This window comes from Anopheles nili, chromosome 2 (genome assembly GCF_943737925.1).
Source record: "Anopheles nili chromosome 2, idAnoNiliSN_F5_01, whole genome shotgun sequence".
NCBI lineage: Eukaryota > Metazoa > Arthropoda > Insecta > Diptera > Culicidae > Anopheles > Anopheles nili.
In genome coordinates, this window is record NC_071291.1 from 33,142,562 (window position 1) to 33,161,929 (window position 19,368).

Consider the following 19,368-nt stretch of genomic DNA (forward strand, 5'->3'; position numbering starts at 1 on the left):
TATATAGTAGTAATTAACCCCTTCACAGTCCTTCAATTTTGAAAAACAGGGGCAAAAAATTGTCAGCCTTTTTTATTTGTGGTTTGGAAAAAACGCGCTCTAAAATTCATAAAAATATTAATATTTTTATTCTTTTTTGTATAGATTTTTTGTAAAGATGATAATTGGTTCAGTGTTTCAGAAAATTAGTTAAAATGCATGCTCAAAAAAATGAAGAACAGTGCACAAGGCAAATGAGGAAGAATAAAGTTTAATCAATCTGTGAATGGGTTGTTAAGCTCAATAAAACCTTTCCAAACCACCCACAAAATCCACACGAATCCGTCAATCCGATAGTTTTCAGTCATGCCAAACGCCGGCCGAATTGCAACAAATGCACAAAAATCAAGCCCACATGGCTCTCGTCGCTAAGCGGCATCGATTCAGCGACGGATTTTGAACGCCAAAATCAGCAAATTTGAATACGCTAGTAACGAGAGATCATGCGTCGAAGAGGATACATTTACCAGCCGGATTACCACACTAATTTTAATGGATTTCCCCTCCTAATGTTATCAGTACATATCGTCTATCTTTCTGGCGCATGATAATCAGCATCCCATCTCGTTCACTATCTTTTGTTATCGATCGCATCGTTCTAAGCACACTGTAGGATCTTGTAGAGCGTCTTATCTTACTGGTCATAATTCGGTCGCAGTATTTTGCCGGTCATAATAAATTTAGTGGTTGCATACATTAAAACATTTTTCAATACAAAACATAGCAGAAAACTGTGTGCGATAAATTCCTGTTACTTAAAGAACAGTTATCCATATTATTGAGTATATTTATTATGACCGGCAAAATACTGTGACCGAATTTTGACCAGCAAGATACGACGCTGAATAAGATCCTACAGTGTGCTTAGAACGATGCGATCGATATCTAACGAAAGCAAACGAGATAGGATGCTGATTATCATGCGCCAGAAAGATCGACGATATGTACTGATAACATTAGGAGGGGAAATCCATTAAAATTAGTGTGGTAATCCGGCTGGTAAATGTATCCTCTTCGACGCATGATCTCTCGTTATAGCGAATTCAAGCTTGCCGATTTTGGCGTACAAAATCCGTCGTCGAATCGATACCGCTTAGCGACGAGAGCCACGTAAGCTTGATTTTCGTGCATTTGTTGCAACTCGACTGGCGTTTGGCATGACTGAAAACTATCGGGTTGACGGATTCGTGAATTTAAATCGGAACGGAAAAATTTGAAGTTTATATTTTTTGATGTTGAGATTTTATGCTAAAAATGCTCGGGCAAAACTGTGAAGGGGTTAAAGGAAGAAACTGTCTATAGAAAGTAGATAAAACTTTCTAAACCTTATTTTCTTTAGCCAAAAGGAAGTGTGATTGAATAGATGTTAGGAGTCAATCATGAAAATTTTATGTCAAATATTGTTTAATAACTTTTTTATTATCTTTGTATTATTGTCTTTAATACAACCGAATTATCGGAGTTGTAATGAATGAAAAAAGACTCATTTTCAATAAATGCAAAAAATATGATACACAAGGACATCGTTGCAAAGCAATATGTAATACTTTTGAGTTTATTTTTTTTCCATACGTTTGTTAATAACGGTTGACGAGTTTTGCATCTGCTATGCACTGATTGAAAACTGGCTACTCTTAACAAAGGTGTACCATGAAATACTGATTGTTTTTATGACCGACATTCTTGCTGTTCAACATTTGCCACATGTGTCAACACGCTCCTTTCACTTGGTTTATTCTGCGTTTGATTTGTACCATGTGCCCAGATGCAATGTTGAGCGTGATAGCGAAGGATAATCGCGACAAGTCACTGAATGTCAACGGTGTGAAGAGTTGGTAAGTCCGCAGCACTTTTGTGAGTATGATTTTCATCGATAACATCGCGTACCGATAGCCGATGCAATTCCTGGGCCCTCCACCGAAGGGAATGAAACTAAAAGGATGTGATTTTCGCGCATCGTAGTGCGACGGGTCGAACCGATCCGGATCGAACTGATCCGCTCGATCGCCCCACAGCTCTTTGTTGTGATGAATGCTGAGAATGTTGATGAGCAATGTCACCCCGGCGGGAATTTCATAGCCACCCAGTTTCATCGGCTCAATTGTTTCTCGTCCTATAAGCGGTGCCACGGGAAGCAGTCGCATCGATTCCTTGATCACTTGCTCTAGGAAAGTTTGAGCAGAGAGCATTTCGTAGGTCACTTCTACTCCAGAATCGTCTCCGTAGATGTCCCGAATTTCATCATACACTCGGTCCTGCACGTCGCTATGCATAGCCAGTAGTAGAAGGGTGTATGCTACCTGGTTTGCTGTCGTTTCGCTGCCCTGTTCGAGGTAAAAATAGCACAAATAACTTGTGGTTCATTGTTGCTCTAGCGAAAGTTGCGACTTACGGCTCCTATGATGGTGTAGAGATGTCCTTCGATTTCTTGCAGTTCAAGCTCATGATTGTCACGGCGCATATGAAGTAGTTGATCCAAAAACACCATCGGTTTGCGATAAACCTGCTCGTCATCGTCGGACAGCGTTTCGGCTCTTTGTTTGCTGATTTCCTCCCAACGATTGTACAGAATCTGCAAAAAGGAATTCGTACACACTGTAAAAACCGTGATAGTCGTGTGTCATGTGCATCACTTACAGGATTCACTACTTGCGAGAGTCCAACGATCAACTTATGCATTTCACGGTACCGTTGCGTCAAGCTAAACAACAGGTCACTGTACAAGAACACATTGAACACGCGCGAACCCATAATGGCCGTGATCCTCTCAAGGTATCCGCAGGCTTGCTTCGCTAGTGGGTCTTCAGTGATGTCACTTTTCAGCGAACTAGCACACACCATCTCCAGGGTGCATTGGGTGGTGTAGTGCAGCACATTGAACGGTTGCTGGGACGTCTCTTCGGAGGCCATCCGACGTACCATGCCTTCCGAACAGCGGCTAAAGATCGATATGAAGCTGATCAGGATGCGCTGGTTGAAGGCGGGATTCAGCATCTTGCGGTACATCTTCCAGTCAGCATCTGCGGAGAAACGAACGCACAGTATCGAGGATGTAGTTGATGCACCAAAACGGATCATCGTTGGTCTTCGATCGTACAGCGTGCCGAAATCAACCCGTAATCCATCTCAAGAAAGCGGTAGAAAAATGCCTTATTCTGACAAGCGTCCGTCGTGAGGACCTGCTGCACTAGATCCGGATCCGACAGGCAGATCGCGGTGTTGGTGCCTAGCGACAGTTTGAACATGCGCTTGTACTTGCGAAACAACGCGCAAATGTTATCGAACGTGCGCTCATCAGACCCGAAGAACAGATACGAGCTGCCGATGATGGGGTACAACTTTGGGCCCGGGATATCCTTGGCAAAGCGAGCGTTGCGCTCGGCTTGCTGGGCCCAGTAGAACACTAGTAACAGCAGCACTACAACGACGGCCGCTGTGAGAAACATTTTCACTCCTTCCAGCACGGACGACCGGGATAAACTGGTGACGAAAACCCAATGATGAACTTGAATTAGTCATTTGAGTCCATTTTTTTCTTGCTCGTACCATCAGCCGAGTAATGTCGTGCAAGCTTAGGAGTCAAGTTTAAGTGCTATCGTTGGAAAGGTTACTTACGTCTGTAGATTTAATTGTCCTCATTGCGGCGAGAGCATTTTTTGTTTGCTCGCTTGCTGAGCTTTGCGAAGGTAACGTTAGTGCATAAAAAGACAAGCACCAGGTGCCAGTTGCTTTCGAGTATAGTTTCGTACAAAAGCACGAATTATTTTTACAGCACGAGTATTTTGTACAGTGTATATGCTGAATTGAACCAATATCGAATATTGAATAGTAGCTAATGGATCTACTTTGTGATTTTCCACCAGTAAACGGGTTGTGTTGACTACAATTGGATGCAATTCTGCGTCATTCCATCCTTGCGATATGTTTTTTTATCGGAAAATTTCACGATGCCGTACAATCACGCTTGTTTATAGACCAAGAGACTCCAGCAGCTGACTTTTAATGGTTGTGTTACAGCAGAGGTAAATGTGCTTGTACAAAATTGACGCAGCGTTCTTTTGTGACGTTGATTCCGTGAAACACCTTGGCTCGAAAGAAGCTTTCATGCGGGAAGTAGAAATAAAATTAAAGAAACACAAACTACGGCAATATCCGCTCTGCTAACACTTAGCGTTCTGATTGCTGTTAGCGTATGAACCCATTTCATGGCTTCCGGCTGGTAGATAAAAGAATGGCGCAAGCGTTCTGAGCGCTTTAGTTGCAGGTGTTCGGTGGGGTTTGGCAATCATGGAGCTGTTTCTGCTTTCGCTGATCGCCATATTGGGCGTTGTGCTGTACCGGAAGTATCAACAGCGGCTTAAGTTTGCCGAGAAGATAGAGCTAGTGCACTCGCATGTGCCCGTGTTGGGTCATAGTTTACTAGTGTTGAACAAATCGTCGGAAAAACGTTTCCAAATAATTCACGAGAGCTTTCTCAGATACGATCGGTTGTTCCAATTCCACCTAGGGACGAAAGTGTTCATCTGCACCTCACACCCCGACATCATGCACTCTGTGTTGGATAACTCGAAGGCGATGAACAAACTGAATGAGTACAATTTCTTAAGGCTTGAAGAAGGCCTGATCCAAAGCCCGTGTAGGTTTGCAATGGCTTACCGAGTATGAGAGTAAACATTAATGTAAGGCGTTCGCAAATGTTGTGTCGTGCTTTTTAAGATTCGCTATGGAAACACCAACGGAAGACGCTGAACACGTCATTCAACAAACGGATTTTGGACAGCTTTGTGCCGTTGTTCGACAAGTGCGCCCGGAAAATGATCGATGGCATGAAACGATCTTCTGATCTGTCCAGGGTGAACGTGATGGAACACTGCAGCCGATGCACGCTCGATATGGTGTGTGGATCTACTCTAGGCTCGGATATTCTGGACGATCCGCAAGCAACCCAGCTGTTACCGATGATTGATGAGTATGTGCTGAGTAAATGGACAGTCTGAAGTCTTCTAAGAGAAAATGTCCTTTTTTCCGAATTACAGAGGATTCAATATAATGGGTCAAAGATTTATAAACGTGCAGTATCATTCGGAGCTCATTTATAGGTGGACCAAAAGCTACAATATTGAAATGAAATTTAGAGAAGTGCTATACGACTACATCAACAAGGTTAGCACCATGATAATTTGAATAATCATAGTTTTAGACACATTTCATGCACAATCGATCGTTATTGTAGTTGATTAGCATCAAAAGGGCATCTGCGAAAACGAGCGTTGAAGATGATAAATCAGAAGATGAGTTCGAGCTGTACAGGAAGCCACAGATATTTATAAACCATCTGCTAAAAGGCAAACGAGCTGGACAACCGTTCCCGGACAAGGAAATTTTGCATCACGCTGTGACCTTAATTTTAGCGGTAAGCTAATTTTGTGCCAAATGACTATAACCTATTTAACCTATTTAGTGCCCTCATACTCACATTTGTAGGGAAATGACACAACTGCGATAGGAATTAGTAATCTTCTCACGTTGCTAGCGATGCATCCAAAGGTACAGGAAAAGGCTCGACAAGAGATCCTGGAGGTGTTTCCTGTTAGTAACGAGTTGGAGACGACAACGGAAGCGCTCAACCAACTAACGTACCTGGAACAATGCATCAACGAGGCACTAAGGTTATGTCCGTCTGCACCTATGATAGGCCGAACATGTACGGATGACCTCGAAGTAGACGGCAATGTGATACCGCGAGGAACGGCGTTCGCGTTCAGTATACTGGCGTTGCATCGACGCCAGGACATCTGGGGACCTGATTCCTATCGGTTTGATCCTGATCGGTTTTCGCCCGAACGCTCCGAAGGTCGCCATCCGCATGCATTTGCGCCATTTAGCATGGGCTCGAGGGATTGCATTGGCAAACGCTACGCCATAATTAGCATGAAGCTGCTGATGGTGTATATGCTGCGAACTTTCCGTTTCTATACCGATATAGGGTTCGAGAAAATGGAGTTCAAGTTCGATCTGACGATGAAGCTTTCTCAGGGGTACACGTTTAGATTGGAGCCCGTCAATGCGTGCTGACATTTGTCAAACTGTAATCCTTGTTGAAGCCTAATAAAGTAAGAATGAGTATAAATTTTCCACATTACTGCTAGAAATGTTGAAAATACTAGGGTTGAAGAAAGTGAGACCAACGAGTGGTACGACGCAACAATAGTAATGATGAAACAGATTGTTGATTTTTATTTGCAGTAGGATATATTTAACATGGTAATTAATTTTATAAACATAGTCCATGTGAATAAATTTACATTGTTTTCAGTATTTTATTCAAATTTTCCACAGCATACTAGATTGATAATGTTCATGGGTGTTGTTAGACATGCGTAACTTCAAAGGAATCAAGCAAATAGAACTTCTTCAATAGTGATCATTTTACGTTTGTCGTGAATACTTCAAAAGTTTTATTGATTTGTTTTCCTTTTTGATTTTAGTTTTCGTTTACGTATGTTTATATGCACGTATGTACGTAAGTAAGTAAGTACGTATGTTTATAATTCGTGTAGATATGGATGTAGTATTTACCGCTCAAGTTGTAATTATGCTTCGTAGTTCAACACTTATGTGCTTCGCTCCAAAATTGCTAAAGAGATGCAAAATTATGATTTAAGTCTCGCATCGAGCTTTGAAAACAAATTACTCTGGCTCTATCAACTCATGGAGAATATTAGTTAGACGTGCACCCTTTATCAGGGAATGGTTTGAAGTTTTTTTCTTAGCTTAACAAGCTTGTTAGAAACAACTGTACATGTTCCAAATGTTGCCTGTACTAATTACTTCGTGTCATTCTACTGTGGTACGGACATTTTGAGAACAGTTGAAAATTTATTTCGACGTATACTAATATACTATAGTTTATACGCACGTGTCTAGAAATAATCCATCAAGAATTGTATTCAATTGCTAATTTGAAAGCAAACAGTTGTTTACAGCTAACCAGAACATACAGACAAATTCCTCGCAACTATTGGACAAGAACGTGTTTACCATTAGTTGGTTGCTTTTTGATATGTAAATGGTATATTGTTTTTTCAGACAACAACGCACCATATCCAGTATTCAGCACCATAATTCATTTTTAACGTTGCGAATCCAGTTTCCGTTTGTTGTCGCTTGAGCCAGACTCACTTTCGTACCTCCGCTTACACCGCGAACGATAGTGCTCGATGAGATGCGAAAGCGATACAATTATCATTCGCCATTAACATAATCATAATTCTCCTCTTTTTATTATCTGCGCTATCCAAGGAATGCAAAGTGCCTATATTTAAACAAAAAATTTGAGCAACAAGTGAATTTTCGGATGGACGATCATGTTGGATGTTCCCATGTTGTGCAGGCTAAGGGTAAGCTGATGCGTCAACAGCACATGAAGTGGGCTGTTTGAACCTCACGTGCCTTTGACTCCCACGGCATTGTTGCGAAGTTCAACAATACGTCCGCTCCAGAGCCGCTTGAGCTGTGGCTGTAATTGCGAGCACATTCCGTTTGACACTGCCTTCAACTATTGCACCTTGTGCAGGCAGGTTTGGAGGGATGCACTTGTCCTCCCAGAGCGACGACCATTACCGGAAGTTCGCAGGGTTGATGGTCTATTTCATTTGCATCTTCTCGTCACCGAGCCGGTCGCGTAAAGCATGTGGCGTTGAGTGCCGTCGTCGTTAGAGAAATGTGGTTGCAATTGTCATCGAGAACCAGATGCATGTCGGTGCGGTGGCTTGGGGATTGTGCTGTGTTCTAGCGGGAGCGGAACTGCGTTGTGGACTATTTATTCCCCGAGGTGCCCTGGTTGCATTCCAGTTCGTTCCGTGAAGTGCAAGTGCAAGGATTGTGAAGATGTGGTGGATTTGGTTCGTGCTCGCGTTGGCAGTAGTAGGGCTGTGGCATTGCTGGATTCTGCAGCGACATCGATTCGCTAGCCATCTACCACATATGGAACCGTACTACCCGCTCATCGGAAATGGGCAGCTATTTATGGGGAAGTCACGTGTGCAACTGTTCAACGCGCTAATGGAGCCGTTCGGGCGGTTTGAAGGATGGTTCAAGATCTGGCTCGGCCCGAAGTTGGTCCTGTGCACATCGCATCCTGACATCATGAACGCCGTGCTGACCCACTCGGAGTGCTTGGAAAAGCCGTTCTTCTACGACTTCGTGAAGCTCGAGCACGGAATATTCGCAGGCCATTGTACGTGTGCAGAAGGAATAGTTCACCAGCGAACAACCTTGTGATGAAAAGGTCTTCTTGCAGATCATCCGTGGAAAACACAACGTAAAGCGCTTAATCCTGCATTCAACACGCGTATTCTGAACAGCTTTATCCCCGTTTTCGTGGAGTGCTCCAAGCTGATGGTGCAGAATATGGTGGAAGCCGTCTCGGCTGGTGGGAAAATGGTACCCATTTTCCCTTTCATAAGCAAGTGCACCCTGGAGATGGTTTGCGGAACGACAATCGGGTGTGACGTGTTGGAGCAACCGGGAAAGGAAGCGTTCATTGAAAATGTGGATCGGTAAGTCTCGTGCCCGCCACAGGAGACTAGGCTCAAAGGATAACGCATTTTCACGTGTTACGAACAGTTGCTTTGAGTTGGTTGCGAAACGGATGCTCAATATGCATCAGTACTTGGACGTGCTGTACCGACTCACCAACGATAGCAGCGAGGAGTCCCAACGGCGCTTATTGTGCTATAAGTTTTTCGAATCAGTAAGCAGCGTTTAACAGTGGAAAGTCAAGAAATGCTTTTCTAAGCTAATCTGCCTTAATACAACTCTTGCAGGTTATCGAGAAGGCTAAGACACGGCAAGAGCCACTCGCTGACACTGAAGCCGAAGAGGAAGACTTCAAGAAACCACAAATATTCGCCGACCAACTGCTGTCCGTCACGCACAATGGGAAACCCTTCAGTGACATTGAGATCACACACAACATCTACTCAATGATAGCGGCGGTAAGCGTGAGGGTCTTCTTCAAAGCCGAGGCGAATGATTACCCAACGTTTGTACACAATTCGCAGGGAAATGACACCACCGCGTTGCAGATCACGCACACCTGCCTGTTTCTCGCCATGTTTCCGGACGTGCAGGAGCGAACCTACCGTGAGGTGATGGAGGTGTTCCCAGATCCTGAGCAGGACATTGCCCTAGACGATCTGAAACGGCTCACCTACATGGAGCGTGTGATCAAGGAGAGCCTACGGTTGGCGCCATCTGGTCCGAACATCGCGCGGCAGACGATGCAGGACGTGGAAATAGCGGGTCTGCGCATCCCGAAGGACAGCCTGATTGTGTTGAGCATTTTCTCGATGCATCGCCGCACTGACGTTTGGGGCCCGGATGCGGCTGCGTTTGATCCGGACCGCTTTCTGCCGGAACGCAGCGTCGGGAGGAATGCGAATTGCTTTCTGCCATTTAGTGCGGGCTCACGTAACTGTATCGGGGCCCGTTACGCCATGCTCGGTATGAAGGTGATGCTGGCGAGCATACTGAGAAGGTTGCGCCTTCGATCGCACCTGAAAATGGCCGATCTGCAGTTTCGCTTCGATTTAACGTTGAAACTGGAGTCGGATTATCTCGTGCATGTAGAGAAGCGAATTTAGCCGAAATTGCAGGTGCGATACTTTATTCCTTGCTCCATCGCTGCTCTCTCGAATGCTCCATTTTGATTCATAGGGAATAAGCATATCTGATTGCTAAACCGGTGATCTTGCCAAATCGTGAGGTTTATGAGAGGTTATTTATTTGAAGGATGACACCTAGTCAGTTTTACTGCAGTATTTCAGGATAAAAGATCACTGTTCACTTTTTGTTGTCGGATGATCTGCGGATTGGATGATCTGCGATTTTCGGAGGATCTTTTGTGTGTTAGGTCTATGCAGTATTTTTGTTGTATGTTTCTTACACGTTCGAAATAAGTTTAGTATCCATGAGTTCAATAAATAAAAAAGATAAAGCATGAATCATAATTAATCACCAGTTTCAATTATGTTACATTTAGCAAACATGTATGTTAAATCTTAGAATGATGAAATGATTATATTAGAGAAAGTAATTGCCACTAAGTACATAACCACTAAAAATTGGTAAAAGTTAAAAGAAATACATTCACATGTTTAACTGCCATCATTTACAAACATATAATGCCTCTGAGTGATAACTGCTTTACTGAACAATAATAGTGTAACAATTATACATTTTTCCAATATACTAGCATCGAGCAAATCTGCGTCATGGTCGAATGAATCCGCACCTGTTGGAAAACATTATTCTGTGAAATCTTGTACGCGAATGTACAAATTAATCAAACAGCATCAAGCCAGGCGCCAACATTTGCGAGCATGCTGGATATCCTTCACCCACTGTCCCAATGAACGAGTGCATACCAAACGTTCGAGCAACGTTTGAACCGTTTGTAGTTGCATTCAGGCAGCCAGTGCGATCGGAATGTTAGCTCCAATACTGTGCCTCGTTGCAGCGAGTGTTTATTGCTATTACATTTTCGTGGAACGCTGTCGATATGTGCAGGACATTCCAAGCGCCAGCCCCTGCTATCCACTGGTCGGTAACGCACTGACGTTTATGGAAAAGTCCCCAGTTAAATTGTTCAACAATGTGGCGAAACCGTTCGCTCAGTTCGATCGCTGGTTCAAAGTATGGCTTGGTCCTCGACTGATGTTGTGCACGTCACACCCTGCGTTATCCGAGGCCATTCTTACCCATCCAAAGTGCTTGGAAAAGCCCTTCTTTTACGGCTTTTTGAAGCTAGATCACGGAATTATGACACAGAACTGTAAGTAGCCCGCACATTCGCGATCCAACACGTACCATAGCCCCTTGGGTCGTTGCAGACCACCAATGGAAACGGTGCCGAAAGGCGCTGAGTCCGTCGTTCAATGCGATCAAGGTAAGCAACGCGCTTCCTTCCTTTATCAGCTGTGCTTCGGTGATGGTTTCAAACCTTGAATCGGTGGCCAGTGAGACTTCGAGAATCGTGTCTCTAGCGCCTTTTCTAAGCGAGTGTATGCTGAACATAATCTTCTCCACGACGCTGGGAGCGAATGTTGTGAAGCAGCATGAAGCGAAAAACATTCTAAATAATTTAGACAGGTAAGTAAACCCACCTAATGATCCTTTCGGACGGTTTTGGTCGAGGGAAACACCCATCGATTCGATCTCAGCTTGTTGCAGATGATATCGTTTCGAGCCCTAAATGCACTGCACTATTACGATTGGATCTATCGAATTTCAAGCAACTACGCAATCGAATCCCAATCTCGAGCGGAGTGTTATCGTTTGGTGGATAAGGTAAACAGGTTGCCGGTTCGGTGTGTGGCTTTGAACGTATAATGAATGCTCTTCCCGTAGGTCATTGCTAGCAGGAAACATGCGATTGAAACAACATCGTACGAAGTGGCAGAATCTCCGGCCATGCTGGATCGCTTGCTGGCCGCCAAAGAGGATGCTCCGTTGACGGACACAGAAATCATTCACAACATATACTCGATCGTGGGCGCTGTGAGTACCGGAAAGTCAAAGTCCATCGATTGTTGTCTAAGCCGAGATATGCAAATTTTTCCCACAGGGAAACGACACGACCGCACACTCGCTGGGTCACACCTGCCTGTTCCTCGCAATGCATCCCGAAGTGCAGGCCACAGTGTATCAGGAGCTGTGCGATGTTTTTGGAGAGCTAGACGAACCCATTACGGAAGATCGCCTAAAGCGTCTCAGCTACATGGAGTGTGTGTTGAAAGAGAGCTTACGTTTGGCTCCTCCAGGAGCGACGGTTGCTCGCCAGACGCAGGACGACGTTACCATCGAAGGCCAATTCATTCCGCGAGGCACTACGCTGGTTGTTAGTCTATTTGCGTTACACCGTCGGAAGGACGTTTGGGGCGAAAATGCTGACACGTTTGATCCGGAGCGTTTTCGACCGGAACGGTGCCAGGGCAGGCCGGCATGTGCTTATATGCCGTTCAACACCGGAAGTCGAAACTGTATGGGTTCGCGGTACGCCATGCTGTGCATGAAGGTGATGCTGACGATGATCGTGCGATCGTTTTGGATTCGTACTGACATGACGATGGGGCAGCTGAGCTTTCGATTCGACATAGCCCTAAAGCAAGAGCACGGATATGTGGTTCGTCTGGAGAAAAGAGAAGCTTAACGCCAATGAAAATGGCTTTCAAACGTACGGACAAAAATTAAGCAGGCAATTTGGATTGCCTTTCATTGATATGGGACAGAAATATGAATTATGTTTATGATATTTTTCATTTGTTGATACTGATACTGATCATAGCTACTTAAAGACATGAAACGTATCACAACTCAATGTCGCTATCTGCGTTACACTTGTGATAGTGCTGATTTGTAAGGGCCATGTCAACGAGCATATCTCTAAATTTGTAGTAAACACACATTTCCATTTGCAGCTCGTTGAAGTACATTGAAGCATCGATGTGCATGACGATTTCTTCCAGCTTGGCATCGATCAAATTTTCCATTGCCTCCAGAACCGATTGGGTCTGAAAATCAGTAATATAAAGTAGCTATGTACGAAAAGAATACTCTAACGCTTAGGTTATCTCACCACTTCCGAGCAGCTCATGATGTTTCTATAGTCATCAATATCCAATCCCTCAAAGCTGGCACTTTGCTGGCAGGTCAGAATTCCTCGCAACGTCAGCTGAATGTCGCTATCCAATTGACTCAACAGGTGTAGCGCCATATCGAACGGCTTTTTTGTGTCGCTGCTAACGTTAAAACACCGCAATATGCTCGCTAATTCTTGCGACATTCGCTGCACCGTCACATGGTTGCTGAATTCCGCCAGACATCGGAGAGAGCTTTCTCCCAGCAAAAACTCCTCGATCGGTGACTCCAAGAGCTTATGTGGAAGATTCGCTGCCTCCGCGGCTACCAGGTTAAGGAACACGTCGGTTTCGTTAAACCAATCGTCCAGATCCTCGATTATGTCCTGAACGAGCAGTGTCGTTTCGTTCTGTAAAAAGGTCACATAGTTTGATACAGCTAGGATCAGCTCGTCGTTATCTTCCGGCCTCATATTTTGCCCGATCGTCTCTCCCAGCGATCGTTGATGATCGACAAAGCTTCCGAACGCAGCCGTGATTTCAGTACAGATCGTCGAATTGACTAACGCCATTTGATCAAAAAGTGCATCGATTTTAGCTGGCACGGAGATATCCAATGACCACCTATCTGCAATGTCTAGCTCGTGCTGAAGGGATCGCATGTCGCTCATCGTTTCGCCTAGCAGTCGCTGGTACACGTTCGCCTCCATTTCGACCTCTTCCATCGTGGCCTCTATGCTGGCGATATCCTTTGAGCTGATTTGCTGACAAAGCTTTTCAACGCGCAACAACAGTGGACGGGTGACCTCGCGGAACAGCACATTTTCACTCTCCAACGAGGGCAGATGAAACACCTTCTCGCAGTCCTGGATGGTGTTCTCTAGCGTCTGATCGATGAGAGCAAGCACACGCAAAATGGCGGTTATGCTGTCCTGATTTTGACGCTCGAACTCATGAAACACCCGTCGGAGACGGTAGAACGCGTTCTCGCCTGGAGACGAATGCGAGTGCGTTGTAATGAAAGCGCTTTGTTCTAGTGTTTGCAGCTCTTTGGACAGGACCTGCTGCACTGCGATAACGTTGGGCGAGATAGTCGCGCTGACGTATAGCTGAAATCGAAATTGCACTGTCGTTTTTGAAGCCGCCAGTAGGAACCGTGTATGCACGAGCTTACTTACGCATCCCCACAGCAGTAGTACCAGAGGTAGTGTTCTACGATAACTCGCCATCGTGTTGGAGGTGTACCCGATAGGGAAGTGATTCGAAATGGAGCCACTGATCAGCTTTTTGATGCATTGCTCGCCACACGAACGATACTTCCGGGCGTCGGTGTTCCGGTGACATCGTACAATCATGCCGCTAGATGATACCGTCCGATAATGTTCCCGTACGGTGCTTGGGAAATTACACGTTCGCTTGTTATGAATCGTAACGATGAGTGGAGAGGTTAACTCACGTTTTAGTTGAAATTCTCTAGCATAAGAATTATGGAGTAATAGCGAATGAAATCAGAGAGATAGTGCTACGACGTGCATGGTGCAGAAAAGAAAAGATGGAACATTTTGTCGACAGTTGTTCCCCAACCGTCTGAACAGCAGGTCAATTGATTTACATTAACTCCAAAAAATTAAAAATTTATATTTTTATTTATTGATTTGTGACAAAAATAATAATTTTTATAATTATGCCTAGTAAAGTGTTTGTTAAAAAATTGGTTACTTATGTTTAAAAAAATAAGCTTAAAGAACTATTGTAAAGACGGCTTGATAAAAAAAAACAATTTGATTAAGAATTCTACATTTTTTTCTTCGTTAAGCAGTTAAGAAGAACGGGAAGCTCGAACGCAGGTAACCATGTTTGACAGTGCAAAGAAGCGTTACACGTTGCTGAAACTCTTCCGAAAGCAACATGCATTTAAGGACAGTTTAGCGTGATCGTAAACCTCCAACCAGTAGTGAATCGCACGCAAAGCAAGTTTGCTCCTCAAACGCCCTATCCAAGACGGTGTGTAATCGTGCGGTATTTGTTTTCCATTGTTTTTTTGCCAGTCACTTTTACGGTTGAGTGACTTTCGACCACTGAGCAATGATGAGGCTCGTGTTATGGAAGCGAAAAGTACATTTGCCACAGTCGAGGCGCGACGCATCATCGATCGAGTCTGGGTGGTTTAAACCATTTGACTTGCTAATGAGCATCGCTAATTAGATATGGATTCGTATGCTCCAGCAATTAGCTAAATCGAATAAAGCAAAGGAATTTCCAATCGCGGATTCTAAGCCGTACATCGAAAACCCAAGGAAAACGCATCAGCTCTTTGGTTGGCATTTGTTTGGATTTATTTTCCAACCGCTTCAACATTGCTACGTGCGGAAAATCGACAACACACTTAGAACAGACAAATGTACAAAAAGAACTTAAAATATCACAACGACTTGCGGTTTTCCAATCAAAACAGCCGGCAGAAGAATTTATGACGGAATATGCGATGCTAAACAACCTAAAAAAGGGCCTGGACTCGGGACACAACGTCGGTTCGTAGAATTATCTAATCGAATTGTCGATTGCGTGCTTCGAAGCGCCGCGTGTTGCGTGTTTTAGTCAACAGCAGAAACGCATTTACGCTTCGCATACAGCCGGTTGGGCATAATTTCCCTTCAAACGCTCGGTACACACAACGCGGCTCGTATGTACGCGGGTGAAAAAAAAACCGCCGACGGATGGCAAACGCTAGTTACGCCGGTGCATCGGCTCCTGTCCTCGTTGCGGTGCTCAACAACGAAACGCAAACCAAAACAGCCTCAGAACTATCCACAATCGGGCAGTTAGGCTTAGATTCAGTTTCACCGATGACCCCGATGCGCGTTTTCACGCGCTACACGCCACGTGGTTCCAGCTTCACCATGTGCTCGAAGGACAGATGCATCGAGACCTTGAACTTGAAGTCCAGCTTCTCGTACGGGATGTCAGTGGTGAGCCGGTAGTTCTTCAGAATCTGCGACAGGATGACTTTCATGCTCATCATCGCGTACCGACTGCCGATGCAACCCCGAGGGCCACCGCTGAAGGGCAAATAGGCGTACGGATGGCGTTCCTTGACTCGCTCGGGCAGAAAGTGATCCGGATCGAAGTTCTCGGCGTTCGGTCCCCAGAATTCCTTCTGCCGGTGGAGCGCGAACACGTTCAGAAGCAGAACGTACCCGGTGGGGATGTGGAACTCATCCAGCTGGATCGGTCCGATCGTTTTACGCCCGTACACGGCGGCTACGGGACAGAGCCGCTGGGACTCCTTGATGATGCGCTCCAGATAGACCATCTGCTTGAGGATGTCGTGCGTGTACTCGACGTCGTCAGCCAGCAGTTCGCGTACCTCAGCCGCTGCTCGGTCCTGCGCTTCCGGGTGCATGGCCAGCAGCAGGCAGGCATGAGCGGCTTGAGTTGCAGAAGTTTCGTTGCCCTGTGGAAATAAAGCATTCGCAACACTTGAGATCCTTGCTCATAGTCCTGCGTAAAGTGTCAAAGAAGCGACTCGAGAGTCAAACATACGGCTGCTATCATCGTGTAGATGTGATCGGTGATCTCTTCGTGCGTGAACGGCTTGCCATCGTTCGGGATCGTGAGCAGCTGGTCGACAAAGATCTGCGGCTTCTTGTAGCTGAGCATATCGTCCTCTTCTTCGTCGAAGGCGACGAAGCCGTTCTCGTCCCCAATCGCACTGTTATTGTTGCCATCTACGGTGCGACGTAGCTTCTTCTCGAACTCGGTTCGCTTTTCGTGAATCACCTGCCGGAGGTCAGGAAAATCGAATATCGAGCAGACGGATCAGAATCGCCTTCAAAAAGGGTGCGTCTTTAAGGTGGTTACCTTGTCCGTGAAAGCGTAGCATATCTTGCGGGCCGCCATTTCGGCCTGGTAGAACCGAGTGTTCCTGTACACGATGTCCGGATAGAGGTTGGCGTTGAACATCCGAAGGCCCACGTTGTGAAGGATACTGCGAAATGGAAAATTGAGCACAATCATTAGAAACTTCTTTGGTTCATGGAAGGCCGCAGGAGCTGTTTCGAAATCGCCACTGTACAACGTTGGGAGCCCTTGTACGTGGTTTAGGGTCGGTTTGATTCAGCAGCCAGTGAACGAACAATGGCTTAACCGCGGAGCTGCATTTCAGAGTGCATAAATCAATTGCATTCAATTAGAGTTCGATAGTAATCGGCACCGAAACAATGCCTATTCCTTTCACTTCGGTATCCGATCGAGTTTGCAAAAGCACCCTGCTTAAGAAGGGCATTTTGGGGGCGAGTGTTAGACCGTTATCAATTCCGCTTTGGCTATTCGCAGTGACGATTGCAGTGTACTTACATTTCCAGCCCTTCGATGAACTCCTGTTTGCCTTCCCGCTCCAGCACGGTTCCGCCGAGTGAGGTGCGACAGATCATTTCCAGCGTACATGGTGAGGTGAACTCGAGCATGTTGATTGGTTTTTCGTCGTCCACGTGCTTCTCCATGTTGGCGATCATTTTCGACACGCAATCAGTGAAGATCGGTATAAAGCTGTTGAGGATGCGCGTATTGAACGTTGGATTGAGCGCCTTCCGATGCACGCGCCATTCGTCATCTGATGGAATAGAAGAAGAGCGTTGAACGGTTGTTCATAGCTGCTCGACATGATCATGTTCTTGCTAGAGTTTCATATGGTAGTTTTTCCAGCATTTTTTGTTTCGTAATAGCGATATCTACTCGCGTATCTCCTAGCGGCTGGAAATCTTCGCCATCCGTTATCGACGATGAAGGAAAAGATACACCAAGCTAATACACCCTCGTGGAGAAGGGAGTTTTTCTATCCTGCCTTGAAGGTAGTTTTCCTTGTATGACTCAATCACAACTTGAATAACGAGCTTGACCATTGCGTAGCAATAAAATCAACCAGCCCTAAACTGTATTTCCTTTCACCGCGAATTTTCTTGGGATCGCAATTTATGACATTCGCACAAAGTTGCACTTTTATGGTGGTATGTACCGATTTACTGCAAAAACGTTGACTAAGTGATGGTGATCTTTTGAAATGATTTCTGTTTCTGTTCACACGACCATTCTATGCCCATTCTAAACGTTTAATCAAGAGCAACCAGCTTCGCATGTCCGCAAAATGGTTCGTGCTGTTGCAATAGGACTACTTCCTATCGGTGTGATAAATGGCAAAACGCTTCTGAGCGCGTTGGAAAATGGCTCAAAAAGAAGCGAAAACGTGTTTCAACTAACGTGTAGACAGCTTTGGCAATTAGACGTAGGCAATTCTCGAGGTGCGTATTGGAAGGCATGCGTAAGTGCTGCAAGATAGTGGTAGCTACTTGACGGCAAACCGGATTTACGCAATTTCCAGAGATGGGTAACACTAAGTGCACTTTCAAGAAACGGGATCAATCGTCTCGATGATGTTGTCACCCGGTAGTGCTTGAGGCCGGTGGTCTAGCATACAAATTACTTGCAACACCAGTGAATAAAGCGATGATGAAAAAACGACAAAATACAGCTACTGGCTTGCATATTTTTGTTATTTGTTTTTACAAACAGTTTTTATAAATTTTAATAATCAAAACAAAGAAATTAATTCAATAATTGTAAGTCATACAGTCATTCAGGCAGTTCTCGGGATACGTTCAGTGCTCAATTAAAGCAAAGTATTCAAATTTCAGCAAAGATCGCGAGATATGTCGAAGGTAATGATAAATAGTCTAGCCAATCGGTACACTAGGCCAATTGCTAGCTTAAACAACAATTATTCCTATTCATTCGAGTGTGGTTTCATTCAATCGTAACGCTTTTCATTCAATTAAAGCTGTTGTGTTGATACAGACATTTTCCCGCGATAGAATAATTGCATGCGATCATCATAATGGCGGGTGCAATATTTCCATTTCATGATCCAATTTAACAAAAGATTATAAATTGATCAAAAACCCCTATTTCCGAGCGCTACATGTCGCAGGATCAAATTTGCGTTATTTTATGGACTTTTTCTATATAATTTTTTAAATTACGAGCCGATGAAAAACAATACATTTCTTCAATTCCTTATAATGTCAATCGGCTCCGAAACACTTAGAGAGAAGCACAAATCGTTTGAGAACTGTTAGTAAAAATAGTACAAGTCTTTTTCGGAGCGGTTTCACAAAGGTTTCCACCGTTACCAGGTACAACCGGCCCTGCGAAAATCGTTTGGCGTCTCTGCACAAAACCGTTGCTGTCAGGAGAAGCCTTGAAGCGAAGAAATACCACAAAACGCGTAATTGCACTAATGCTTTCCCAACGGCCCGTTACGCGGGGAATGCGAAATCTTTCAAAACTTACAATCCGCCGTCAGCAATCCGTGCTTGACGCGCATGAAATCGTACACGAACGGCTTATCCATGCTGGCCTGCTCGGTCATGATCTTCTGTATTAGGTCAGGATGCGTCGGGCAGATCACCGGATACGGTCCAAAGCTGAGCTTAAAGATGCGCTTGTTATCCTTGTAGGCACGCGTGAGACTCTTGAAGATCTCGTACGAGTTCTTCTGGGCAAACTCGAGCCCATTGCCAAAGAACGGACGCATCGGCTCGACAGTTGGGATCTTCTCCGCGAACCTAAACTTGATCTTGCAGTACGCGTACAGCGCCAGGACGCCGACGCCAAGCAGCAGTAGTGTTATCAT

General features: G+C 44.9%; 3 protein-coding genes across 3 annotated transcripts; 2 read left to right on the plus strand and 1 right to left on the minus strand.

Moving 5' to 3' along the window:
• Nucleotides 1-1,748: 1,748 nt before the first annotated feature.
• On the minus strand, nucleotides 1,749-19,368 carry LOC128721779 (uncharacterized). Its single transcript, XM_053815574.1, has 11 exons — nucleotides 19,026-19,368; nucleotides 17,037-17,292; nucleotides 16,542-16,668; nucleotides 16,224-16,460; nucleotides 15,561-16,134; nucleotides 12,680-13,671; nucleotides 12,508-12,614; nucleotides 3,137-3,519; nucleotides 2,677-3,059; nucleotides 2,432-2,611; nucleotides 1,749-2,363 (listed from the first exon to the last, which is right to left on the minus strand). The coding sequence occupies exons 1-11, from the start codon at nucleotides 19,366-19,368 to the stop codon at nucleotides 1,749-1,751; spliced, it is 4,197 nt and encodes a 1,398-aa protein (XP_053671549.1).
• Nucleotides 4,327-6,114, plus strand: LOC128730864 (cytochrome P450 4c21-like). The gene is made up of 5 exons (XM_053823951.1): nucleotides 4,327-4,675; nucleotides 4,756-5,008; nucleotides 5,076-5,202; nucleotides 5,273-5,452; nucleotides 5,524-6,114. The coding sequence occupies exons 1-5, from the start codon at nucleotides 4,327-4,329 to the stop codon at nucleotides 6,112-6,114; spliced, it is 1,500 nt and encodes a 499-aa protein (XP_053679926.1).
• On the plus strand, nucleotides 7,930-9,686 carry LOC128730863 (cytochrome P450 4C1-like). Its single transcript, XM_053823950.1, has 5 exons — nucleotides 7,930-8,278; nucleotides 8,342-8,600; nucleotides 8,668-8,794; nucleotides 8,868-9,038; nucleotides 9,105-9,686. The coding sequence occupies exons 1-5, from the start codon at nucleotides 7,930-7,932 to the stop codon at nucleotides 9,684-9,686; spliced, it is 1,488 nt and encodes a 495-aa protein (XP_053679925.1).

Bases quoted from the DNA above. Each gene is read 5' to 3' on its own strand.
- LOC128730864 (XM_053823951.1), top strand. From the start codon at position 4,327: ATGGAGCTGTTTCTGCTTTCGCTGATCGCCATATTGGGCGTTGTGCTG. The intron at 4,676-4,755 runs GTAGGTTTGCAA...GTGCTTTTTAAG, and splicing joins AGGCCTGATCCAAAGCCCGT to ATTCGCTATGGAAACACCAA. The intron at 5,009-5,075 runs GTATGTGCTGAG...TCCGAATTACAG, and splicing joins CTGTTACCGATGATTGATGA to AGGATTCAATATAATGGGTC.
- LOC128730863 (XM_053823950.1), top strand. From the start codon at position 7,930: ATGTGGTGGATTTGGTTCGTGCTCGCGTTGGCAGTAGTAGGGCTGTGG. The intron at 8,279-8,341 runs GTACGTGTGCAG...GTCTTCTTGCAG, and splicing joins CGGAATATTCGCAGGCCATT to ATCATCCGTGGAAAACACAA. The intron at 8,795-8,867 runs GTAAGCAGCGTT...CAACTCTTGCAG, and splicing joins GCTATAAGTTTTTCGAATCA to GTTATCGAGAAGGCTAAGAC.
- LOC128721779 (XM_053815574.1), bottom strand. From the start codon at position 19,368: ATGATAACACTACTGCTGCTTGGCGTCGGCGTCCTGGCGCTGTACGCG. The intron at 12,615-12,679 runs GTGAGATAACCT...ACTGATTTTCAG, and splicing joins TCATGAGCTGCTCGGAAGTG to ACCCAATCGGTTCTGGAGGC. The intron at 3,060-3,136 runs GTACGATCGAAG...GTTTCTCCGCAG, and splicing joins CGGGTTGATTTCGGCACGCT to ATGCTGACTGGAAGATGTAC.